Source organism: Salvelinus alpinus, chromosome 28, assembly GCF_045679555.1.
Source record: "Salvelinus alpinus chromosome 28, SLU_Salpinus.1, whole genome shotgun sequence".
Lineage (NCBI taxonomy): Eukaryota > Metazoa > Chordata > Actinopteri > Salmoniformes > Salmonidae > Salvelinus > Salvelinus alpinus.
In genome coordinates this window covers 28386024-28413969 of record NC_092113.1, presented here as the reverse complement: position 1 = coordinate 28413969, position 27946 = coordinate 28386024, and the positions used below count along the sequence as shown (strand labels likewise).

At 45.4% G+C, this 27946-nt stretch overlaps 1 protein-coding gene and 1 non-coding gene across 2 annotated transcripts in view; one reads left to right on the top strand and one right to left on the bottom strand.

Annotated features, from left to right (window-relative positions):
* The window catches only part of LOC139557596 (hematopoietic progenitor cell antigen CD34-like), a 57267-nt gene extending 44669 nt beyond the window's left edge, over positions 1-12598 (bottom strand). Inside the window, exon 1 of the mRNA XM_071372602.1 lies at positions 12385-12598. Coding sequence (XP_071228703.1) covers positions 12385-12466 — 82 coding nt within the window. The 5' untranslated portion in view covers positions 12467-12598. The remainder of the gene's footprint in view (positions 1-12384) is intronic.
* Positions 12599-22146: 9548 nt separating this feature from the next.
* Positions 22147-22223, top strand: trnaa-ugc (transfer RNA alanine (anticodon UGC)). Its single transcript has one exon. It is a non-coding gene; the product is annotated as a tRNA-Ala (tRNA).
* Positions 22224-27946: the final 5723 nt, after the last annotated feature.

Below are 27946 nucleotides of genomic sequence, written 5' to 3'. Positions count from 1 at the left end.
TGAGCTGACATTGTAACTCCCCTGTTTGAGCTGACACTGTAACTCCCCTGTTGGAGCTGACACTGTAACTCCCCTGTTTGAGCTGACACTGAAACTTCCCTGTTGGAACTGACACGGCGCTGAAACTCCCCTGTTGGAGCTGACATGGCGCTGAGACTCCCCAGTGTGAGTTGACACAGCGCTGAAACTCCACAGTGTGAGCTGACACAGCACTGAAACTCCCTTGTTGGAGCTGACACAATGCTGAAACTCCCCTGTTGGGGCTGACACGACGCTGAAACTCCCTTGTTGGAGCTGACACAACATTGAAACTCCCCTGTTGGAGCTGATACGACACTGAACATCCCCTGTTGGAGCTGACACGACACTGAAACTCCCCTGTTGGGGCTGACACGACACTGAAACTCCCCTGTTGGGGCTGACATAACGCTGAAACTCTTTTGTTGGAGCTGAAGCCATAACTCCCCTGTTGGAGCTGACACTGAAACTCCCCTGTTGGAGCTGACACTGTGACTCCCCTGTTGGAGCTGACATTGTAACTCCCCTGTTGAAGCTGACACTGTAACTCCCTTGTTGGAGCTGACACTGTAACTCCCCTGTCTGAGCTGACATTGTAACTCCCTTGTTGGAGCTGACACTGTAACTCCCCTGTCTGAGCTGACACTGAAACTCCCCTGTCTGAGCTGACACTGAAACTCCCCTGTTGGAGCTGACACGACACTGTAACTCCCCTGTTAGAGCTGACACGGTAACTCCCCTGTTGGAGCTGACACGACGCTGAAACTCCCTTGTTGGAGCTGACACAACATTGAAACTCCCCTGTTGGAGCTGACACGACACTGAACCTCCCCTGTTGGAGCTGACACAAACACAGAAACTCCCCTGTTGGAGCTGACACGACATTGAAACTCCCCTGTTGGAGCTGACACGACACTGAAACGCCCCTGTTGGAGCTGATGCCATAACTCCCCTGTTTGAGCTGACACAACACTGTAACTCCCTTGTTGGAGCTGACACTGAAACTCCCCTGTTGGAGCTGACACTGTGACTCCCCTGTTGGAGCTGACATTGTAACTCCCCTGTTGGAGCTGACACTGTAACTCCCCTGTTGGAGCTGACACTGTAACTCCCTTGTTGGAGCTGACACTGTAACTCCCCTGTCTGAGCTGACATTGTAACTCCCCTGTTTGAGCTGACACTGTAACTCCCCTGTTTGAGCTGACACTGTAACTCCCCTGTTGGAGCTGACACTGTAACTCCCCTGTTTGAGCTGACACTGTAACTCCCCTGTTGGAGCTGACACTGTAACTCCCCTGTCTGAGCTGACATTGCAACTCCCCTGTTTGAGCTGACACTGTAACTCCCCTGTTGGAGCTGACACTGTAACTCCCCTGTTTGAGCTGACACTGTAACTCCCCTGTCTGAGCTGACACTGAAACTCCCCTGTTGGAGCTGACACTGTAACTCCCCTGTTTGAGCTGACACTGTAACTCCCCTGTTGGAGCTGACACTGTAACTCCCCTGTTTGAGCTGACACTGTAACTCCCCTGTCTGAGCTGACATTGTAACTCCCCTGTTTGAGCTGACACTGTAACTCCCCTGTTGGAGCTGACACTGTAACTCCCCTGTTGGAGCTGACACTGTAACTCCCCTGTTTGAGCTGACACTGTAACTCCCCTGTTTGAGCTGACACTGTAACTCCCCTGTCTGAGCTGACACTGAAATTCCCCTGTTGGAGCTGACACGACACTGTAACTCCCCTGTTAGAGCTGACACGGTAACTCCCCTGTTGGAGCTGACGCGACACTGAAACTCCCCTGTTGGAGCTGACACGACACTGAAGGACATTGGTGTGAGCAGTTTTCAGTATTGCCCATGTTGCCATAGGAAACCAACCATGGAGGAGTGAGGGAATGTAGGGAGAGAGAGATTATAAGCAGGAGGAGGGAGGGGTCTCTTATCATTAATTTACATGTGTTGATGTCTGTATGATAGCCAGATCCCACATTTGGTTTTGCTTCCCAACCAGCCAGGCAACCTCCCTTTGGTCCCTCTAGCTCATCAGAGAGAGAGAGGGGCCCTTGTCTAACCCACACACACTGAGCGAGCCAGGAGGATTGTGTCTGGACTGGAGAGAGTTATACACATTCATCTATTAGCCCATTATTGTTGATGGCTGCTCTTTTCACGTTTAATTTCATTACACATATGCACAGCGGTACACCAGCTTGGTCTCAGAACATTTTGTATTATTCTGTACATAAATCCATGACATTCCATTTAGTATGATATGTTACATTTCGTATGGTACTGTATGTATTAATTTGTAGATGTTCATAACCCATTTCATATGATATGTTACAAATTATAATTCTTATTATTATGAATTTGCAAAATTTACAATATGTTACGAATTTGCAAACGAACTATAAGTTACACATTTGGAAAACATATGATATGTTACGAATTCTAGCTGTCTAACTTATGCTAGGATTTAGGGTTAGGGGTCAGGGTTAAGGTTAGGAGTTACGGAAGGGTTAGCTAAAAGGGTTAGGGGAAGGGTTATCTGACATGCTAAGTAGTTGCAAAGTAGCTAAAAAGTAATGAGTAGTTGAAAAGTTACTAATTACCTAAAATGCTAAAGTTGTCCGTGATGAGATTTAAACGTGCACCTTTAGGTTGCTACACGTTCGCGTTATACGCCCACCATACCAAACGTAACATATCATACTAATTCCCGGATTTATGTTTACTATATTACGTCTAGTCTATGAGACCAGGCTGGGTACACAGACAAGTAAACTATTAGTGGAACTTCAACCAAAGAATCAGTAAATACAGGCAAGACGTTCTCTTTTAACTTGATGAACTTGAGGACAGACAGTGTAAGTTTAAACTAACAGTGCAAGTTTAAGACTTTGAGTTTAAGACTTTGGGCGTGGTTCTGTGTTTGTGCAGAGTGTGCGTGCGTGTGTCCAGCTCCTTTCAGGACAGGGTCCAGGTCCATCCTCTCCACAGCCCCATCCAGCCCTGTGGAGAGCGTTTCCTGGCCCCTCACTGATGTCATCATGGCACCAACGGAACAGATTGTCTCATTGTGCTCATGAGCAGCTCGGGTCTCCATAAAGAAACGCATAAAATGTGGTTGCCAGATTTGTATGGGTGCAGAAGGGAAAAATGGCAAGATGATATTTTGTTTGCTTCGCACTGCTACAGCACGTGGCAGAGTAATGTAGTGAGGCTGTGGCTAGCTGTGGCTCAGGAACAGGGAAGCCAGTTACCTAAGTCCACTGGGAACCCACACACACACACACACACACACACACACACACACACACACACACACACACACACACACACACACACACACACACACACACACACACACACACACACACACACACACACACACACACACACACACACACACACACACACACACACACACACACACACACACACACATAGAGTAGACATGTGACAGGAACCAGGCCAGGTAATGACAGCTCAGCTCTGAGTAAAACCTCTGTGTGATCACAGCAGGACCAACGGAAACGTAGAGACATCTTGAAAAGCTCACCTAATGGAAGAGGTCATGGAGAACAGTGGAACATGCAATTCATGCTCCAGTGCAGCACTAGACAATTAACCAGTGTGTGTCTCCATATCCCCAGGAGGATGTAAGGAGGATGTGACTTTTGCCATTTGGCTGCTGTAACCGATCTGGCTTAGGGGGCCAGAACTCAGCTGACTCCCCAGCCCAGCCCAACCAGGAGCAATGTTGTGTGGAAAGATCAACAAGCTGTGTTGCATCATGTTTACTCCGCACAACATCTTTCTGCTTTCAACGATGCCTTAATTACAGACCATTTAACCCTGATTTACTGGGCTTTTCTAGATGCTCGCTCTCGGTATAAGAGAGTCTAAAATGTAAATATTGTGACGTTTTTGATGATTTATTGTAAAGACGTCTTTATTCTCACTTACTCACTGTGTCCCTGTGTCCTCCTTTTTCCTTCTGCACTTCCTTCTACAACCTTTTACCACTGTGATAGCTATCTCTGACCCTTCCTATTTTCCCAGTGTAAGGGATGCAGGGTGGGGAAGGAGACCAGAGACTAAACCAAAACAAACATCTCTACACTGAATTAAAGGGGCAGACAGAGAGCAAGGGACAAAAGTCCTGTTGCGTGGCCTATCTAACCTCTAATTAGGGCCTAGTTCTTCTCTGGGGAGGGCTGGGGATGTGGCCTTGTCTGGCCTGTAGCGGGGTTGGGTCCTGGGGGCCTCCAACAGGGTGGGGTCTAGCCCAGCTGATGTCAGTCTCCCTGGGGATCCATGGTCCGTCTCTCTCCTTGGCCCTGCCTAGTTTTAGGGAGATGATCAGGAGGTCCTTTGACGTCATGCAGCCACTCAGAGACAGACAGGCCTCAGGCTCAGCCTACAGCCTGGGCTCGCCTCCCCACCCAAGCCACAGAGACGGCACCTTGGCTGTTACTAACTCTCCCACTTCCAGATGTCAGTAGTAGAACCCTGACTTCCCTGATTCTCCTAGGCTAGACTGTCACCTCAGACCCAGGCCACGGTGGAATTCCTCCAGGCTTCCAGAGCCTCCAGAGAATGCCTGCGGCCAGAGGAATGTACAGGGAGGCTGGGCAGGGATCCTATTCCTACTAGTCAGCAAGTCAACTGAGCCCCTCTGTACTGGGATACCTTCCATTAAGTGTCCATGTAGCCTTTAGTAGAACAATGTGGACACCCCTGTTCTGTTCTGCCAGCCTGTAGTTACTAGACAGCCACACCAGCCTGCCCTGCATGAAGCACTGGCCAGAAAAACTGTTTCCCTGGTAACCAAATACAGCTTACAGTTTTTCCTCTCCTGTGACCAGACGGCCAGTCCAAACACCAAACCACAATCTGGAAAAAACCTGCATTGGAACAGTCACCGGGTTCCACTCTCTGTCTACATGAAAATAACTTGATAACTATTTATGCTTCTGAAACCAGGATGGTCAGGATGGTTGTTTTTAAACAAAACACGAACAGGGTGACTTTTTTTGTGAATTAGCGACGGACGTTGGAACATTGTCCATGCACATCCTTGGACAGGAAATGGCTCTTACGTCATTTGGCACACAGTGACCTCACTAAGCCACAGAGCTGAGGAGACCGGGCCCATCAATAATACCCAGAACAGCCAGCAGGCCTCCCACAGAGACACACACAGCAGGTTCACCAATCACCACACAATGTCACGGAGAGAGAGAGCCACCAGTCAAAAGCAAATGGTTCATAATGCCACAGGCATATTACAGTATACTGTAACTGCCACTCGATTTCCACCTCTGCTGGCTATACATCTCTACACTCTACACTGCTATTGAAATCCACTCGAGAGCAAAGAGAAGAATCGTGGATGAGGCTTTGTTGTGGGTTTGAAAAATGGTCTGAAACATGGCTCTGGTATTTCTTCAGCGCTAACAACGCTGTCATCTCAATTTGGACAGGCAGCCCCTCCGTAACATAAAACCTCAGTTTCCTAAATAGACCGTCCATCTCATTACTGAAGGATAGGCCAGGCCTTGTTCCTCTATACCAAGGCTGCGATCCAAAATGGCATCCTATTTCCTACGTAGTACACTGCTTTTTACCAAGGACTCCGGTCAAAGTAGCCTAGAACACTATATTGGGAATAGGGTGTCATTTGGGACACAGGCCAAATACCAGCTGCTCTGACAGGCTTGTTCTTTGCCTCACAGCTCCCACTGTCAGAACCAAAGCTGCCTGGGCTGTTACTGTTGCTGAATGCAGATGTTGCTGGATGGCTTCCAACAGCTTTTTGACATCAGAGTAGGGAGTGAAAGGGGAGAGGTTGTGTTAGAGGATATGTAAATGTATAGTTCCCCTCCAATGGCTAGCTTTATACAATGGTTTGGATTAAGGAGGGATGAAGGAAAAGCAGAAAGATGGTGGGAAAACTAAAAGACACACTGCCTGGTTAAACTCCCTGATTTTCCCCCATAGAGGAGACCTTCCCAGACACCTGGGTCCTTGCTGTTGCCTCACACTCTCTCACTCTCTCTCCCTCAAACTGCCATGAGAACAGAAAGTCCCAGTGCCATCCAAAGCAGGAACAGGATGTAATCTTGTGTTTTCAATTAGCCAGCAGCATAAAGAAGGGCCCCAACGACCGAAGCATTTCTAGCTGAACATTAATTACAAGGAGCAATTACTCTAGCAGTGAAAGGGCCTCAGCCAAGCCTCATTAAAATACCCTTTATTCCTCAGGCTAAATTGTACACACCACCATAAAGAGGCATGCCTCACTCTGCCTTCTCCTGACAAGCATGCCTTGCCTTAGACGACGTATACTTGTCATATACTTACTGTTATTGTAAACCTGCTGTGGTCTTATATGCTGACAGTCTGTGACATTACCATGACCTGGGATCTTCCAAACATGAGCTAAGTAAGTTTGTGATAAGCTTTCATCGCTGCCTGAGCTCATGTAACAAGCATTGGTGATGACGCACATACTCCATGTCGATCTTTAGAAATTTCCCCTAATTTCAGGGTTGTTCATTAGTTTAACTCTGTATGACTTGAGTGTGGAAGACTGTTGTCTACAAGCTCCCAAGTGTTTCTGCTCCCTGTCCAAGGCTGCTGTGGTGTGTTGAAATCAAAGAGAACTAGGAGGAGAGGAGGAGAGGAGAGGGTTGTTGCTCCTCGTTTGAATCCCAATGGTACTCTATTCCCTATATAGTCCACTACTTTTGACTAACTCCATATTGGCCATGGTCAAAAGTAGTGCACTATATAGGGAATAGGGTGTCATTTGGGACACACACTTGTTAAAGCTCCAACAGCTATAAAACTGCACCAGGGTGCCAGGGGATCATGGAACATAAAGATTGCTAGAAACAGCATAATGAGGAGAGGATGATTTGAATGGTAACACACCGTCTGTAATTCATTAAGACTGTTTAGTTGGGTAAATATGGTTGCTAGAGTCTGCAGTCTTTTGTATTTGTCTGGTTCATTGCCCTAGAAGGGTAATCATTCTGGGCAATTGTGATTGTTCTTATCCTTGGTTTTGTTGCCTTTTTTAATAAGTTTTCTTTGGAATAGGGTTGATAGAAGCCAAAGCCCAAATGAAGATGTTCTGTTGAACAGAACAGTTACTTGTGGAGTGTGTTGATGTAGTCCAGAGTGTGAGGCCATAGAATGGACAAAGGGGAGTGAGAAGTTTTCCTGTCGAACCCTCTAGCCAGATTGACACTGACAAACAAGATGATTTCAACTTTATTTTGACTGGTACCTATTACCTTTGACAAAACCACTGAGGCAACTGCCATTTAACTGTAATCCAGCTCTAATGATTTGGTCTCATGGTCTTTGGATCGTGACTATAGGCCCACGAGGACAGGACACGCACCCAACACCCTGCTCCCTCTGACATAACACAGTCATCTGCCAGACTGTTACGTAAAAAGCCCCACACCCTCCTCTGGATGACGTGAGTCCACGTCAACCATCCTGACTTGGGACTGATGGAATGCTAGTCAATAGCTGAGGGCCATGAGAAAAAAAGAGGGCCAATATTCTGCACTTGTTTATGTTGGCCTGAAATGTTGTCTGTTAAAGAGAGCGTTATGGAGTCAAACCATGGAGATATGAAGGGCACAATCTTATCATACAGGGCCTCTCCCCGTTGGTAATGGCATGCCTCTCTCCTTGAACTGAACACAGTTTGATGTCCATTCGCACAGAACCCATCTCACTCCCAATACTGTTATTCAGATGTCCAATCAACTAACACATGATGGAGCTATCTTTCCTCTTTGTGTTGGTCTTCACTGTGCCGAGTTGTGTGTCCATATTCATTGAGACTTTATGGTTCACACCACCCTGAATGACTGTGCTGTCTAGCCATGCTTTTTTGTTGTTGTACCTGTTATTTAACTTATTTCTTTAAAATGCTCAGACATGTAAAAAGATGTGGTGTAAGGAGAGACAAGGATTGTATTCCCCCAAATCATAGGAATGCACATTGTGTCTGTCCCTCTTTCACCCAAGTTGGAATACTTTGGAATACGGACATCACAATGGCTCACTCTACTGTGCCACAGGCACTGAATTAGTGGCACAAATGATGCAGCTCCTGGAGTACCAGCCCAGCCGTGAAATTAAACACGTTCACGTGTTTTTCTCTCTCTCCATATAGCTCTAAAGCTAGCTAGTTTTCCCTCTCTCCACAGAAAACTAGGGCTCCTTACATGAAATGTATTCCGAGGCATTGGTATGACATCATGCAGCATTTCTAACCCAGCCCATTTCACTGCTACATATTTGAGAGTCTACATAACTGCTGAATCAAAGCCACGGGAAACGGGAACATAAACTCAATCAGTGTTTGTGATGAAAGTGTGTAGTTTGAACATCTGGCTTGGATAAGAGTCAAATGTTAGTTCAGCTTAACACTTTCACCATTAAGTTGAGTCATAGAAAGCTTCCCCCACCTCTGTCTTCTTCTGTCTTTTCTCTTTGTCTCTCTCTTACTCTTTCGATCTCTCCTCGTCTGTCTCAGTCAGTGGCTGACACCTCTAAAAAAAGGTTTGCATTGTCATTCCTGCTGCAACATCTGATCCCTACATGTACCATTGGAATGCATGGCCTTCCGTTGTCAGGTGCTTAGGAGCCCTAATGGCTACACAGAGGCTCCCATCTCAGTTACCCTCTGTCATCTTTTAGTCACCATAGCCATGCTGCAACTGCTGTAGATACAGCTCAACTGTAACTGTAGCCTCCAACTGTAACTCACCACAGTGGAGCTCCAGTGTCTGGGGGTCATGTGGTTGGTCTCAATGTTCTATCCCCAGATGCAGGCTTTGCATGCTATGCTGCTATCAGACTATCCACAAACACGCATATTTGTATGAAAGATAATCCCAGTGGCCCCTGGGAAATTAGTTTATTGGTTTCCAGATATATCCAGAGGCCTGTACTGTATGGTTCATGTCCGGCTCTTCTGAGTAGAAGCACAAAGAAGGTTCTTTAGTAGAACCCTGGAATCAGCTGTTCTCCTCTCATTCCCTCTCTGGGCTAATGACATCACTAGCCCTAAATCCACTGTGTCATTGATTAAACCTTATCCACAGCAAATACCCTCCATGAACAAGACCACAACTGTCCTCTGAACTGATGCTGGATTCATCAAAACACCAAGACATGAAAAATAACTCCTGGGCCTCCTGAGTGGTCTAAGGCACTGCATCACAGTGCTAGCTACGCCACTAGAGATTCTGTGTTCGTTTCCAGGCTCTGTCGCAGCCGGACGCGACCGGGAGACCCATGGGGCGGCGAACAATTGCCCCAGAGTCGTCCGGGTTAGGGGAGAGTTTGGCCGGCCGGGATGTCCTTATGCCATCGCGCACTAGCAAATCCTGTGGCGGGCCGGGCGCGGTGCATGCTGACAGGGTCACCAGGTGAACGGTGTTTCCTTCGACACATTGGTGTGGCTCGCTTCTGGGTTAAGTGGGCATTGTGTCAAGAAGCAGTGCGGCTTGGTTGGGTTGTGTTTCGGAGGACGCACGGCTCTTGACCTTCGCCTCTCCTGATTCTCTACGGGAGTTGCAGCGATGAGTCAAGACTGTAACTACCAATTGGATACCACAAAATGGGGGGTAAAAGTAACAAACATTTAAAAAATAGATATAATAATAATTTAAACTCCCCAATATAGAGACAATGTTAACTGACCATGAAACATTAAAGTAGTCTTCTTCTGGAGAATAAGGAGTATTGACATCATGGAACTTGATCTCCAACCTCTTTATGTCTGTACAGCCAGAGAGCTGTAGTTTAGAAACGTGGTTGAAAAGGGGGGATAATGGGGGCAGATATGGGACAGGGATCATGGGGGAAGATATGGGACAGGGATCATGGGGGCAGACATGGGACAGGGGTCATGGGGGCAGATATGGGACAGGGATCATGGGGGCAGATATGGGACAGGGATCATGGAGGCAGATATGGGACAGGGATCATGGGGGCAGATATGGGACAGGGATCATGGGGGCAGATATGGGACAGGGATCATGGGGGCAGACATGGGACAGGGATCATGGGGGAAGATATGGGACAGGGATCATGGGGGCAGATATGGGACAGGGATCATGGAGGCAGATATGGGACAGGGATCATGGGGGCAGATATGGGACAGGGATCATGGGGGCAGACATGGGACAGGGATCATGGAGGCAGATATGGGACAGGGATCATGGGGGCAGATATGGGACAGGGATCATGGAGGCAGATATGGGACAGGGATCATGGGGGCAGATATGGGACAGGGTTCATGGGGGCAGACATGGGACAGGGATCATGGGGGAAGATATGGGACAGGGATCATGGGGGCAGATATGGGACAGGGATCATGGAGGCAGATATGGGACAGGGATCATGGGGGCAGATATGGGACAGGGATCATGGGGGCAGATATGGGACAGGGATCATGGGGGCAGATATGGGGACAGGGATCATGGGGGCAGATATGGGACAGGGAATATGGGGGCAGATATGGGACAGGGATCATGGGGGCAGATATGGGACACATTATTTAAAAATCAGTACCACCAGCTCCTACAAAACACCAGTCATCTAGGCCGTACACACACACACACAACTGAATCACCACGGCAACCATCTACAGCTGATTATGTTCCCGGGTTTGGCAGAAATGTTCCAATGTTGTGTTCCAATACCTTATGCTGACCATTCCTTTGCAATTCACATAGCAGTGCCGGTGGCATACAAGTGTCAACTATGTAGCAGGTTAGTGTGATTGGTGGAGTGTGGTCTGGAATGGAGGAGGATATAGGGAGGACTTGTGGCAACATCCCTGTGCTATTCTCCATGTGAAACCCAAGAGCTGTTAACCTGAACAGGAATGGGAAACGTTCTACTCATGTAAGGGTTTTATTTCAAACAATTTCACAATATTAATCAACATGGTTGATAGTTGGTTGAACATCTAATAACCATTTGTAAGAAGACTCCAAATAAAGTAACTAAATAGCCTACAATTAAAGGCATAGTAAAAGCACAATACATGTATCTCTGTTTCAGATTAAGATGAATCTTAATGTGCCTTTCTAATGTGCCGTGCGCATGTTCCTTTCCACTTTAGAGTAACATTAAGCTCTTCACTGTTTATTTCCATTCTTCTGGTTAGTCTGGCATAGTGTTCCCCCAGTTTACACTGTGCCAAAGAGCTTATGTTTTACTGTCCCAGTGCCCAGATGAGCCACTATGGAGTTCTGGAGAAGTCATCACGCAGACCGAACCAACACCAGTACCACCAGTCTCATCTTTTAACCATAACATCACCAGGCAATTATCATCTATATTAACAGACTTAAGAGTATGGTTTGGATCTGACTGCTGAAGCTTCCACTCACACCTTCCCAACATGAGGAAAAGAGATGTACCCGTATAAACAGAAATACCCACTACACACACAGTATGACAGTTTCCACCACCTAAGGGGCGTCATCTTGTGGATGTAATTTTACTCCCTGCTGAGTCACTTTCCCATATCTCTCTTTCACGCACATCCATTCATTCTTCCCAACCATCCTGCTGGCTAATAGTATAAACAGGATGCATCTCCACTGGAGAAGCAGGAAACAAACACAGGATGAACTTCCTTCTCCTATTAAACTTCTGGAAATACAGATGAAAAGCCCCCAAACACACGGCGAAGATCAAATTGAACTTCCAGAAGTATATTTCCCCAATTTAAAAAGATTTAATCTGAGTTAAAGCTGCCTGATGGCCCTACATCTGAAATGAGCAGAGAATGTTTTAGAAGGAGTGGGCGTTCCATCCCTGCAAAGTGTGTGGTTACACACACACACACACACACACACACACACACACACACACACACTGTTCTCAGGATGTAGTCCATCATTATTTTTAATGGCAACTTTCCCCATTGTGTCGGCTAGCCACACCCACAACTTTTTACCAGCCCTAAACTCCTAAAAGCTCATAGCTGCCTCATGTCACACCATAATAACAAAAGTATTACAGAACTCACTTGTGAAAAAGCCATATGTAATTTAAGACAATTGAAACTACATTATGGAAAATTTTATTGGCATGTTCACCTCTCGGGGGAAAGTTTAAGTTAGGAATTCATGTTGCACATGCTCATAAACACTCCCATGGCTTGCTATACCTGGGTCAGTCAGGCTTAGGTTTATTGAGGTACCATGCTTAGAGTTAGCTTACTAGAGTTATCCATAGTTCAAGATTGAGCATGTAAGACAGAACTTCTGAGCCATGAGGTAGAGAGGTGTAAAGAGATGTACTACTCACTGTGTAGGAACAGAGCACAGAGAACCAGGGCTAGAGTCAACCCTCGCCAGGACCCATTCATTCTTCTCATGGACACAGCCATCCTCCAGTCCTTTGTGAGTGCAGCCGGTGTCTGTGTGTGTTTCCCTGTAGGAGTGTGTGAGAGAGTAAGAGCGAGCTAAGTGAGTGTTTGAGCGCTGGGGGAGTCTGTGTGTGTTTCCTGTGAATGCTCGCAGAGCGTGACAGACTGGCAGGATAAAGCGTGGCTTGTGTTCCTCTGTTTTTATATGGCCCCTCTCCTTTGCCCTCCCTCCCCCCCCCCTCCCTCTCCCTCTCTCTTCCCCTCTCTCTCCCGCTCCCTCCTTTCTCCACACCCCTTTTCTTACTGGTTGGGTTTAACCCCTCTTTAAGGCAGCTGGTCCTCCTCGTTTGTGTGCGTAAGAAAGAGCGCGTGTAAGAACCCAAGTCAGTGAGTGAGCAGTGCATACTGTAGTAAGTTTGTGTGAGTGCAATGGTAATATAATGCTGGTGTGACTTGCGTATCGAGCCATCTGTCTGTCTGAGGCATACATCATTAGTACACATTTGTTAAAAACTAAGTAAATTCACATCAGGCTATACGATACCACAAGTGAACTAGCACCACAGCTGTATATTTGGAGTTGACCCCAACCATGACTCGCTGTCCCCCTGAGTACCTAATTGAGACATACCAGTCCCAGGCAGCCTGCTGGCTCTGGCTCGTCTGATAGGCTGAGAGAGGTTCTGCTTTGAAGATGCCGCTGGTAACAAGAAGTGCTCCCCCCCGGTCTCATCTGCCTACCTGCTTCATATTGTGCTGCATAGCTGAGAGGCCTGTAAAAGCACATGGCGTCACGCACATTGCTGTGCTGTGCCTGGGCTTTAGTGTGTCCCTGGACTGGTGAGTCAGAATTATACTGGGATGAGTCATCCACTGAACCCCCCCCCCCCCTCCCACACACACACACACACACACCAGGTACGTCTGCTCACACCACACACAGCTGCTCACACTTGATGCCACTGGGATGTATAGCTGCCATTTTACGGACTACTGACCAATTATGCTATTCTGTGTGTTTTTTTTGCACTGATCTTAACTTTTTTTGTACATAATGTTTCCGCCATCGTTTCCTATGACCGAAAATATATTCTGGACATCAGAACAATGATCACTAACCTCGATTTGGATGAAGAATTTTACTTCGATGACTCGGCGGCGCAGGACACTGCTCACCCCAGACCAGGCCCTAATCGCCAACACCCTACCCCAGACAAGGCCCTCTGAAGAGGAAAAGATGGGGATGAGACTATAGGGAGGAGGTCAGAGACCTGGCAGTGTGGTACCAAGACAACAACCTCTCCCTCAACATCAGTGTGACAAAGGACTTGATCGTGGACTACAAGAAAACGGACACATCACTAAGGATCTATCATGGTCCAAACACATCAACACCTCTTCACCCTTAGGAGCCTGAAAATATTTGGCATGGGCCCTCAGATCCTCAAAAAGTTATACCGCTGCACCATCGAGAGCATCCTGACTGGCTGCATCCCCATTTGGTATGGTAACTGCTTGGCATCTGATCGCAAGGCTCTACAGAGCATAGTGCATACGAGCTCCCTGCCATCCACGACCTCTATACCAGGCGGTGTCAGAGGAAGCCACCCAAGCTGCAGACTGTTCTCTCTGCTACCGCACAGCTAGTCTGGAACCAACAGGACCCTGAACAGCTTCTAACCCCAAGCCATAAAACTTCTAAACAAAAACACACGCTGCTGCTAGTCACTTTACCCGTACCTATACAGTACGTACAGTATATAGCTACCTCAATTACCTCGTACACCTGCACATTGACTCGGTACTGGTACTCCCTGTATATAGCCATGTTATTTTTACTCTTTATTTTGATTCATTATTCACTGTGTCACTATTTTTTATTAAAATGTTTTATCTAATCTTTAACTCTGTTGGAATATGACCCGTAAGTAAGCGTTTCACTGTTAGTCTATACCCATTGTCTACGAAGCATGTGACAAATAACATTTTATTTGACACTCACGGAAATCATAAAACCATATTCACACACACATGCCATACACTCACTGAATCACCCTATTCACACATGCATGCTGTTTTGCAATCTCACACTCCATCCCAGCAACGATTGGGATCCAGCAGTTGTGCTGTTTTTTCTCTCTCTCTCTTTGTAAATGTGCTGTTGTTGCTGGTTGTTCACACATAGATGTGCACTAGCCTAGTAGAGAGAAAGGCAGAACACATCTGGAAGCAGTGCAGCCACACTGGTGTTTTCTTGGGGATTGCCTGCAAAATTGCTTGTCAAACAATCGGACCAGATGGGGCTGAATCAAGTCCCTGTGCATGTTCCCTTTCTTTTGGGACTGACTGGGATTTGGTAATCTGATCCCTTTACGAACCCACTCTTCAAGTCCCCCTGACCCCCACCCCACCCCTCCACGGACCCTCTCTCATTATCTGGAAATGGCAATGCATGGTAAGGGTGCCCCCCCACCCCTACCATGCATTGCCATTTCCAGATAATGAGTGCATCCTTAACTTTCTAATGCTGACCAGACACAAGCACACATATGGATCTTCATTTAATCACTTTTTTTGCTGCCGAGAATATTCCTACGCTGCAAGAAATGCCAGTGAGCTTCATGATTGACATAAATTCAAGTGAAAACCTGCACTAACACACGGTTATCTTAACAGTATTGCATGTTTCATGTAGCCTACTTTTGTCCAGCCAATAGCCTAACCACCGATCAAGCAACATTATGGACTAAAATGTTCAAATCCTGTTGCTGCAGGATTATTTTGTTCCGACAATGCTGATCAAATTAAGATCCCATACCTGTAAACTCACACACTCCGAGCACACACACACACCCGAGCAGGCACACACACACATAATACAAACACACGACCCTTCCCCCATCCAGGAGCACTCATCACTGAACTTGTGGCTAGTTTTAGTGCGGCTGCTGAGAGGGGCAAAGGGTTATGGGGATTTATCTTTACTAGGCTACTGACCTAGTGAGGTGGAGGACTACTGATAGGACTGGATACTAGACATCCTACCTTGGAGACTAGACTTGATCAGAGACTTCAATGGACAATCTGTTTAGCAGATCTTCTACACTCAGTATCCCACCAGATTTCCAGACAACTGCTTCCAATTGCTGTGTAGATTAGATAATGACATCTCTGTGTTCCTCTCTTGGCAGGGTGACTTGTCTATGTGGCTTTGTAAGTATGTTCTGTTATGGTTTCCAATTTCCAAACACTGAACTACTCTGTTTAAAAAGAGACATGGAGTTGTATCTTGATATAAATGGTATGAAATACTGTATATACATATGAGATGAGTAATGCAAGATATGTAAATATTATTAAAGTTGCATTATTAAAGTGACTAGTGATCCATTTATTCAAGTGGCCAATGATTTCAAGTCTGTAGGCAGCAGCCTGTCTGTGTTAGTGACGGCTGTTTAACAGTCTGATGGCCTTGAGATAGAAGCTTTTTCAGTCTCTCGGTCCCAGCTTTGATGCATCTGTACTGACCTCGCCTTCTGGATGGTAACGGGGAGAACAGGCAGTGGCTCGGGTGGTTGTTGTCCTTGATTATCTTTTTGGCCTTCCTGTGACATTGGGTGCTGTAGGTGTCCTGGAGGGCAGGTAGTTTGCTCCCGGTGATGCGTTGTGCAGACCGCACCACCCTCTGGAGAGCCTTGCGGTTGTGGGCGGTGCAGTTGCCGTACCAGGCTGTGATACAGCTCGACAGGATGCTCTCAATTGTGCATCTGTAAAAGTTTGTGAGGGTTTAAGGTGACAAGCCAAATTTCTTCAGCCTCCTGAGGTTGAAGAGGCGCTGTTGAGCCTTCTTCACTACACTGTCAGTGTGGGTGAACCATTTCAGTTTGTCCGTGATGTGTACGCCGAGTAACTTAACTTTCCAACTTCTCCACTGCTGTCCCATCGATGTGGATAGGGGGATGCTCTCTGCTGTATCCTGAAGTCCACGATCATCTTCTTTGTTTTGTTGACGTTGAGTGAGAGGTTCCTGACACCACACTCCGAGTGCCCTCACCTCCTCCCTTTAGGCTGTCTCGTCGTTGTTGGTAATCAAGCCTACTACTGTTGTGTCGTCTGCAAACTTGATGATTGAGTTGGAGACGTGCATGACCACACAGTCATGGGTGAACAGGGAGTACAGGAGAGGGCTGAGTACACACCCTTTTGTTGAGGATCAGCGAAGTGGAGATGTTATTTCCTACCTTCACCACCTGGGGACGGCCCGTCAGAAAGTCCAGGACACAATTGCACAGGGCAGGGTTGAGACCCATGGCCTCAAGCTTAATGATGAGCTTGGAGGGTACTATTGTGTTGAATGCTGATCTGTTATGGATGAACAGCATTCTTACATAGGTATTCCTCTTTTCCAGATGGGATAGGGCAGTGTGCAGTGTGGTGGCAATTGCATCGTCTGTGGACCTATTGGGGCGGTATGCAAATTGGAGTGGATTTAGGGTGACAGGTAAGGTGGAGGTGATATGATCCTTGACTAGTCTCTCAAAGCACTTCATGATGACTGTCACGAACCGGCTCAAAGCCCGTAACAAAAGGGAGACAACGTGGAGATAAGGAGTAACAAAATATATATTTATTAAATAAAGTAACTAAGTACAATATACAATGGTGTGTGTAATCAGTAGTGTAAGTGAGTGTTTAGCATGCATGAATGTGCTAATGCAGGGTGTTGAAAGGTGCCAAAGCAAACAACCAAAAACCACCAAGATACACAACAAAATCTGTAAAGGTGTCTGCATGGAGAGAGTCTCCTCCATGAATGGGGAAGTGGTGCATTTATCCTATGACAGTGGGCCCAGGTGTTTCCCATGTAGCTGACGACCCTCCCAACTCCGCCCACCGGCATCCTAATAAGGAAACAAGAACAAAGAGAGAATACGGCAGACAGGGTGGGAGGGTCGTCACAGCCTCTGCGTCCACAGGGTGGTGGGTGATTGTCATTTAGTTCAGTTACATTTCCCTTCTTGGGTACAGGAACAATTGTGGCCATCTTGACGCATGTGGGGACAGCAGATTGGGATAGGGAGAGATTGAATATGTCCGTAAACACACCAGCCGGGTATGCCTGCGCATGCTCTGAGGACGCAGCTAGGGATGCCGTCTGGGCCGGCAGCCCTGCGAGAGTTAACATGTTTAAATGTCTTACTCACGTCGGCCACGGAGAAGGAGAGCCCACAGTCCTTGGTAGTGGACCACGTAGGTGGCACTGTATTAACCTCAAAAAGGGCAAAGAAGGTGTTTAGTTTGTCTGGAAGCAAGAAGTCGGTGTCCGTGACGTGGCTGGTTTTCCTTTTGTAGTGCATGATTGTCTGTAGACCCTGCCACATACGTCTCGTGTCTAAGCCCTTGAATTGTGACTCCACTTTGTCTCTATACTGACATTTTGCTTGTTTGATTGCCTTGCGGAAGGAATAACTACACTGTTTGTATTTTCCTCAAATGCCGCCATCTATCCACGGTTTCTGGTTAGGGTAGGTTTTAATAGTCACAGTAGGTACAACCACTCCTATGCACATCGTTATAAACTCACTCACCGAATCTGTTTAAAAGGAGACTTGGAGTCGTTTCTTGATTGGCTGGAATATTAGGGTTATATTAAGAGCATGTCCATGTACTAAACTGGTCATTTTTAGAGCATTTCTTATTTAAGCTCCAGATCCTGGTCCCTGTAATAGTATCTGCTGCTACTCTCTGTTTATCATATATGCATAGTCACTTTAACTATACATTCATGTACATACTACCTCAATTGGGCCGACCAACCAGTGTTCCCGCACATTGGCTAACCCAGCTATCTGCATTGTGTCCCACCCACCACCCGCCAACCCCTCTTTTACGCTACCACTACTCTCTGTTCATCATATATGCATAGTCACTTTAACCATATCTACATGTACATACTACCTCAATCAGCCTGACTAACCGGTGTCTGTAAGTAGCCTCGCTACTTTTATAGCCTCACTGCTGTATATAGCCTGTCTTTTTACTGTTGTTTTATTTCTTTACCTACCTATTGTTCACCTAATACCTTTTTATATATAAATGCCTGGAATATATACATTTTGGGGAATCTCTTATAAAATGGGTTAAAGTTATGTATAGTAACCCTAGGTGTAAAATAGTAAATAATGGCTACATCTCAGAAAGTTTTAAACTACCTAGAGGAGTAAAACAAGGTTGTCCACTATCGGCATATCTATTTATTATTGCCATCGAAATGTTAGCTGTTAAGATTAGATCAAACAATAATATTAAGGGATTAGAAATCCGTGGCTTAAAAACTAAGGTGTCATTGTACGCTGATGATTCATGTTTTCTTTTAAAACCACAATTAGTCTCTCCACGGCCTCATAGAGGATCTAGATACTTTTGCTATCCTCTCTGGATTAAAACCAAATTATGATAAGTGTACTATATTACGTATTGGATCACAAAAAAATGCAAATTCTACATTACCATGTAGTTTACCAATTAAATGGTCTGACGGAGATGTGGACATACTTGGTATACAAATCCCAAAAGAAAGAAATGATCTCACTCCAATACATTTTTATAGAAAGTTAGCAAAAATAGATAAGATCTTGCTACCATGGAAAGGAAAATACCTGTCTATTTGTGGAAAAATCACCCTGATTAACTCTTTAGTCATATCACAGTTTACCTATTTGCTTATGGTTTTGCCTACACCTAGTGACCTGCTTTTTAAATTATATGAACAAAAAATATTCCATTTTATTTGAAACGGCAAGCCAGATAATATTAAAAGGGCCTATTTTTATAACGAATATGAATTCGGAGGGCAGAAATGATTACATTTTAAAGCATTAGACCTCTCACTAAAGGCATCAGTCATACAAAAGTTATACTTAAATCCAAACTGGTTCTCTAGTAAATTGGTACGAATGTCTCATCCTATGTTCAAGAACGGCCTTTTTCCCTTTATTCAGATTACACCTGCTCACTTTCGGCTGTTTGAAAAGGAAATAATCTCCAAAATATCTTTACGGCCTGCTGGTCCGTGTAGTAGGCCTGCTGGTCCGTGTAATAGTCCTGCTGATCCGTGTAGTAGGCCTGCTGGTCCGTGTAATAGTCCTGCTGATCCGTGTAATAGTCCTGCTGATCCGTGTAGTAGGTCTGCTGGTCCGTGTAATAGTCCTGCTGATCCGTGTAGTAGGCCTGCTGGTCCGTGTAATAGTCCTGCTGATCCGTGTAGTAGGCCTGCTGGTCCGTGTAATAGTCCTGCTGATCCGTGTAGTAGGCCTGCTGGTCCGTGTAATAGTCCTGCTGATCCATGTAGTAGGCCTGTTGGTCTGTGTAATAGTCCTGCTGATCCGTGTAGTAGGCCTGCTGGTCCGTGTAATAGTCCTGCTGATCCATCCGTGTAGTAGGCCTGCTGGTCCGTGTAATAGTCCTGCTGATCCGTGTAATAGTCCTGCTGGTCCGTGTAGTAGGCCTGCTGGTCCGTGTAATAGTCCTGCTGGTCCGTGTAATAGTCCTGCTGATCCGTGTAATAGAGTCCTGCTGGTCTGTGTAATAGTCCTGCTGCTGGTCTGTGTAATAGTCCTGCTGATCCGTGTAATAGTCCTGGTTAAGGCCGTATTTACCCTTTGGTGTTTTTTTTCCTGTGGTTGGACAGTGTTAACCTCCTGTCTGAAGGAGCAGGCAGCCAGGTTGAACTGCAGTAGGACTGTCTCTGGCAGACTACTGTGGCTGGGTTTCTCGTTCACTGACCAATGACCACCACATTGCACTGTTGGACTGCAGTCCCAAGTCATAATGAAAAACCATGGGGTTTCCTTGTTCTTCCTCTAAAAACTGTATCTTGCTGCTGTGGCTGAAGAAAATAAGAACATTTTATTACCAGATTTGTCAAAATTACAGATTGTGAAGATGAAAAAATAAGGTATCACACATCTCGATATTAAGTGGAATTCAACAGCAACACTAATGTGTAATTAATTTCCCCTTGAGCAATCAGGAGACCTCCAAAAAGGAAGGTCAACTTGACCATAGAGCGGTCATGAAAGTGATTATATGACCCCAAAGGAGGCAACTTTCCTGCTTCCAGGATTGTTAGAATGGACTTCCGACTCAGAATTCCTGGAAGTGGGAAATGGTGAGGAGAGAACGGGAATAGAGTCAGGGTGTGACCTGGCCTGAGAGACGAGCAGCTTGAGAGAGTAGCAGGATGTGACAGAGAGCGAGGGGACTGTTTTCCAAGGCAGGATCATCAGTGAGTACTCAGGCATGCTGCCAGAGGAGGAAACACTAGAGAGACTAAGACCTCCAGATAAACCCCCGGTCCTCCTCTCTCTCCCTCTCTCGTATTTCTCTCTCCCGCAATCATCCTGCTGACCTCCCATCTCTCCTATTTCCTGCTATTCTTAGGACCTCTGTAGGTATCCCCCCAAAATATTTACAGATTAGGGCTTGTAGGGGTCGTAGAGAAAAACGGTGAACATCATTGAGTTCGAAAGAGAGTCTCCCCTTTCTTAGTATGTCAAACCATTTGGACGCTACAGACGTTTTTGTGAGAAGACCGCAGATGCGGAAGGGCGACATAGGAGGATGCGGTAGATTGAGACGACCCATGCAAAAAAACTGGCCAGTGGAGAGGCTCCAGTCAATCCAGATGGCCAATGGAGAGTCCTGAATCAGCCCTGTCCCTAGTGAGCCTGGTGAGGAGGCATGAGGGAACCTTGGTCCTGCCAAGGCCTGATGCTACTCCTGGCACAGAGGGAAGACTACAGACAACACCAGAGGGAAACAGACTGTCAGTCAAGACGGAGGCAAACAGGAAGGAAGGAAACACAATGTAGCCCTCACCAACGCAACAACCATGGTATTGCATCATGTTCTTGGAAGGCAGCACTGCCCTTTAATGTAAACATCTAAATGTATTCTTAACAAGTAGGTTACCTTTATTATTATGGTAGTCCAAACATACAGTGTTGACCACTTGACATGGAGCACGTCAATAAGTTGCAATATAGTCCAAGTTATTTGTTCTCTCAATCTGCATCCAATCCGTTCTGACATGCATGCCCTGCATGTTTTATTGATTTGGAGTCGTCTGTAATGGACTTTCCAAAACATGAAGGACTAGAGCCAAGTTCACTTAATTATTTATCCTCTTCCCTCCACCTCTTAGATGTGAAGTATGGTTCTTGTACCGGTACGACCAACATTTTTGCTTATAAATCGATATCTGTACACCATAGGTCGAAATGGCATGCATTGAGCAGTAGACCTGATTCTTCACGGACACAGGAGTATGTCTCTTCTGCCTGTGTGAAGCAGGATGTTAAATCTGACACCACTTGAAGCTGGGATGTCCCTCCTACCATTTAATTCGCTCATCCGACTGTCCATTAACTCTTGGCTGAACCGTATGTCACATCCACTAACAATGCCTAGCATCCTTACACCATAACACAGCAGGAGAGAGTGGTTTCATTCCGTTAGCATATTCAGAGATCGATTTATAACCAGTATTCTAAAATAATGAATAGATTTTAAACAAAAAACATTTTCTGTTTGTCATAGGTGGACAAGATTCATATGAGATGAAAGGAGAGTTCATAACAAGTTCTGGAAGCCAAGCTAGAGCTCTGTGAGATGATCACAGCGATGGGGGCAGATGTTTTGGTCCCGTGTGGCTCAGTTGGTAGAGCATGGCGCTTGCAACGCCAGGGTTGTGGGTTCAATTCCCACGGGGGGACCAGGATGAATATGTATGAACTTTCCAATTTGTAAGTCGCTCTGGATAAGAGCGTCTGCTAAATGACTTAAATGTAAATGTAAAATGTTTTGATCAAGAGAGACCTTTAGAAAATATGCACATTTACTCTAACACTAAACATACAAATATGTATTTTACAGTTAAGGTGACATTTTTGTTAGTCATGTCAAGCCTTACTCATGCAGCTTTGTTGAATAGGAAATTCATCATAAAATATTTCACATTTTCATATTTTTATCATATTTGTACTGTGTACTTGGCTTGTGTCCTCAAAAGTGACTACACTTCAGATATCTATAACCAGTTTTACCAGTATGCAGCATGACTAGTTATTTTTTATGGCCCTCATGATAAATAATTACTTTTGGGGATTACATAGATTATATATACATTTTATTTTATTTATTTTATTTTATTTTATTATAGATACATTTTCTATTACAAGATGTTAGCTTCTCTGTCCCTCTCTAAGCCCTATCCACTTCACTCCTTACAGCTGTTCCTCTTTAAAAAACTGTCTCAGGAGAGAGCATCCTCCTATTGTTCATAAAACCAACCCAGAGAGCCCCGCCAACACCAAACACACACACAGTGTTACACACACACACACACACACACACACACACACACACACACACACACACACACACACACACACACACACACACACACACACACACACACACACACACACACACACACACACACACACACACACAGTGTTACACCCATAACCTGCACACACACACACACACACACACAGTGTGAAACCCCTAACTTGCACACACACACGCATCCCCCCCCCAATTTTTTTTTAATAAGAATCCAATTTGATGAAGCACAACACAAAAACAACAAGCTATCTTAAAATCGGAAAAGCAAGCACAACAACTTAGATAACATGCAAACATGCTACTACTAGGAAATCTGAGTGCGCTCAATTGCTTCTACAGTAGAAAGTTGTCAGATTTTAGCCTCAGTGTGAGTTTGACTGCATCATTGTTTTTGACCTCGCCCTCACCTTCACTCATTATATATCAATATGTATATAGTGCATTCGGAAAGCATTCAGACCCTTTCACTTTTTTGACATTTTGTGAGATTACAGCCATAATCTAAAATGGATTAAAAAGTTTTTCCTCCGGATTTAATCTACACACAATACCCCATAATCACAAAGCGAAAACCGTTATTTTGTCATTTTTGCAAATGTATTAAAAATAAAAACAGATACCTTATTTACATAAGTATTCAGACCCTTGGCTATGAGACTAGATATTGAGCTCAGGTGCATCCTGTTTCCATTGATCATCCTTGAGATGTTTCTACAACTTGATTGGAGTCCACCTGTGGTAAATCCAATTGATTGGACATGATTTGGAAAGGCACAAGTCTGTCTATATAAGGTCCCACAGTTGACAGTGCATATCACAGCAAAAACCAAGCCATGAGGTTCGAAGGAATTGTCCGTTGAGCTCCGAGACAGGATTTTGTAGAGGCACAGATCTGGGGAAGGGTACCAAAACATTTCTGCAGCATTAAAGGTTCCCAAGAACAAAGTGGCCTCCATCATTCTTAAATGGAAGAAATCTGGAACCACCAAGACTCTTCCTAGAGCTGGCCACCCGGCCAAACTGAGGAATCAGGGGAGAAGTGCCTTGGTCAGGGAGGCGACCAAGAACCCAATGGTTACTCTGACAGAGCTCCAGAGTTCCTCTCTGGAGATGGGAAAACCTTCCAGAAGGACAACCATCTCTGCAGCACTCTACCAATAAGGCCTTTATGGTAGAGTGGAGAAGTACAGAGAGATCCTTGATGAAAACCTGCTCCAGAGCGCTCAAGATCTCAGACTGGGGCGTAGGTTCACCTTCCAACAGGACAACTACGCTAAGCACACAGCCAAGACAACGCAGTAGTGGCTTTGGGACAAGTCTCTGAATGTCCTTGAGTGGCCCAGCCAGAGCCCGGACTTGAATCCGATCAAACATCTCTGGAGAGACCTGAAAATATCTGTGCAGCGACGCTGCCCATCCAACCTGACAGAGCTTGAGAGGATCTGCAGAGAAGAATGGGAGAAACTCCCCAAATACACGTGTGCCAAGCTTGTAGCGTCATACCCAAGAAGACTCGAGGCTGTAATCGCTGCCAAAGGGGATTTTACTGAATAAAAGGTCTGAATAAATGTGTTATATCCGTTTTTTTAATACATTTGTAAGAAATTCTACAAACCTGTTTTTGCTTTGTCATTAGATTGATGAGAAAAAAAACACAATTTAATCCATTTTAGAATTTTATAAATTTAACCTTTATTTAACTAGGCAAGTCAGTTAAGAACAAATTCTTATTTACAATGACGGCCTAGGAACAGTGGGGTAACTTCCTTGTTCAGCTCTGGGATTTGCTCTAGCAACCTTTTGGTTAATGGCCCAATTCTCTAACCAGTAGGCTACCTGCCGCCCTAACTTCTTAGTGCTAGGCCCCTTTTTTCTCCATTTCCGCCTGAATGACGTGCCCAAAGTAAACTGCCTGTAGCTCAAGCCCTGAAGCCAGGATATGCATATAGTTGGTACCATTGGAAAGAAAACACGTTGAAGTTTGTAGAAATGTTAAAATAATGTAGGAGAATATAAAACAATACATATGGTAGGAGAAAATCCAAAGAAAAACCAACCAGAATGTTTTTTGAGAGAGACCATCCTCTTAGAAATGCAAGAGAAAGGTCATATTGTAAAATATCTCCCTGGATCCAAATCCTATGGTTTCCACAGGGTGTCAGCAGTCTATGTTCATGGTTTCAGGCTTGTAACTTCAAAAATAAGAAATAACAGTTTATGTATGAGGACACAGTATTGGAAATCTGTGTCTTTGTGCTCCATTATGAAGTTGTGCAGCTGCTAAAATCGGTTTCCTTTTGAACATAAGTTTTTCCAAAATAAATATTACAGTTTGATTACATTTTAGGGTGTCTGAGGAAAAAATAGAAAAATATTTTGACTTGTTTAAATTAAGTTTAAGGGTAGATTTTCGGATTCCTTTCTCTGCAAGTTGAATGAGTGTATTACTCAAATCGATGGCGCTAACTAAACAGACTTTTTGGGATATAAATAATTATTTTATCTAACAAAACAACACTACATGTTATAGCTGGGACCCTTTGGATGACAAATCAGAGGAAGATTTTCAAAAAGTAAGTGAATATTTAGTCTTTATATGTGAATGTATGAAACCTGTGCCGGTGGAATATATTTTGATGTGGGGCGCCGTCCTCAAACAATTGCATGGCATTTTTTCGCTGTAATAGCTACTGTACATCGGACAGTGCAGTTAGGTTAACAAGAATTTAAGTTTTCAGCTGACATAAGACACTTATATGGACATAAATGTTTAAAATCCATAATAACTATTAGAATTTATTTGAATTACGCGCCCTCCACCTTTCACCGGAAGTTGTCCCGCTAGCGGGACACCGATACTTCGCCCTAACCACAATGCTCTAACCACAAAGCTGTAACATAACAAAATGTGAAAAAAGTCAAGAGGTCTGAATACTTTCCAAATGCACTGTGTGTGTGTATATATATATACACTGCTCAAAAAAATAAAGGGAACACTTAAACAACACAATGTAACTCCAAGTCAATCACACTTCTATGAAATCAAACTGTCCACTTAGGAAGCAACACTGATTGACAATACATTTCTCATGCTGTTGTGCAAATGGAATAGACAAAAGGTGGAAAATATAGGCAATTAGCAAGACACCCCCAAAAAAGGAGTGATTCTGCAGGTGGTGACCACAGACCACTTCTCAGTTCCTATGCTTCCTGGCTGATGTTTTGGTCAATTTTGAATGCTGGCGGTGCTCTCACTCTAGTGGTAGTATGAGACGGAGTCTACAACCCACACAAGTGGCTCAGGTAGTGCAGTTCATCCAGGATGGCACATCAATGCGAGCTGTGGCAAAAAGGTTTGCTGTGTCTGTCAGCGTAGTGTCCAGAGCATGGAGGCGCTACCAGGAGACAGGCCAGTACATCAGGAGACGTGGAGGAGGCCGTAGGAGGGCAACAACCCAGCAGCAGGACCGCTACCTCCGCCTTTGTGCAAGGAGGTGCACTGCCAGAGCCCTGCAAAATGACCTCCAGCAGGCCACAAATGTGCATGTGTCAGCATATGGTCTCACAAGGGCTCTGAGGATCTCATCTCGGTACCTAATGGCAGTCAGGCTACCTCTGGCGAGCATATGGAGGGCTGTGCGGCCCCACAAAGAAATGCCACCCCACACCATGACTGACCCACCGCCAAACCGGTCATGCTGGAGGATGTTGCAGGCAGCAGAACATTCTCCACGGCGTCTCCAGACTCTGTCACGTCTGTCACATGTGTTCATGTGCTCAGTGTGAACCTGCTTTCATCTGTGAAGAGCACAGGGCGCCAGTGGCGAATTTGCCAATCTTGGTGTTCTCTGGCAAATGCCAAACGTCCTGCACGGTGCTGGGCTATGAGCACAACCCCCACCTGTGGACGTCGGGCCCTCATACCACCCTCATGGAGTCTGTTTCTGACCGTTTGAGCAGACACATGCACATTTGTGGCCTGCTGGAGGTCATTTTGCAGGGCTCTGGCAGTGCACCTCCTTGCACAAAGGCGGAGGTAGCGGTCCTGCTGCTGGGTTGTTGCCCTCCTACGGCCTCCTCCACGTCTCCTGATGTACTGGCCTGTCTCCTGGTAGCGCCTCCATGCTCTGGACACTACGCTGACAGACACAGCAAACCTTTTTGCCACAGCTCGCATTGATGTGCCATCCTGGATGAACTGCACTACCTGAGCCACTTGTGTGGGTTGTAGACTCCGTCTCATGCTACCACTAGAGTGAGAGCACCGCCAGCATTCAAAAGTGACCAAAACATCAGCCAGGAAGCATAGGAACTGAGAAGTTGTCTGTGGTCACCACCTGCAGAATCACTCCTTTTTTGGGGGTGTCTTGCTAATTGCCTATAATTTCCACCTTTTGTCTATTCCATTTGCACAACAGCATGTGCAATTTATTGTCAATCAGTGTTGCTTCCTAAGTGGACAGTTTGATTTCACAGAAGTGTGATTGACTTGGAGTTACATTGTGTTGTTTAAGTGTTCCCTTTATTTTTTTGAGCAGTGTATATATACATACAGTGGGGAGAACAAGTATTTGATACACTGCCGATTTTGCAGGTTTTCCTACTTACAAAGCATGTAGAGGTCTGTCATTTTTATCATAGGTACACTTCAACTGTGAGAGACGGAATCTAAAACAAAAATCCAGAAAATCACATTGTATGATTTTTAAGTAATTAATTTGCATTTTATTGCATGACATAAGTATTTGATCACCTACCAACCAGTAAGAATTCCGGCTCTCACAGACCTGTTAGTTTTTCTTTAAGAAGCCCTCCTGTTCTCCACTCATTACCTGTATTAACTGCACCTGTTTGAACTCGTTACCTGTATAAAAGACACCTGTCCACACACTCAATCAAACAGACTCCAACCTCTCCACAATGGCCAAGACAAGAGAGCTGTGTAAGGACATCAGGGATAAATTGTAGACCTGTACAAGGCTGGGATGGGCTACAGGACAATAGGCAAGCAGCTTGGTGAGAAGGCAACAACTGTTGGCACAATTATTAGAAAATGGAAGAAGTTCAAGATGACGGTCAATCACCCTCGGT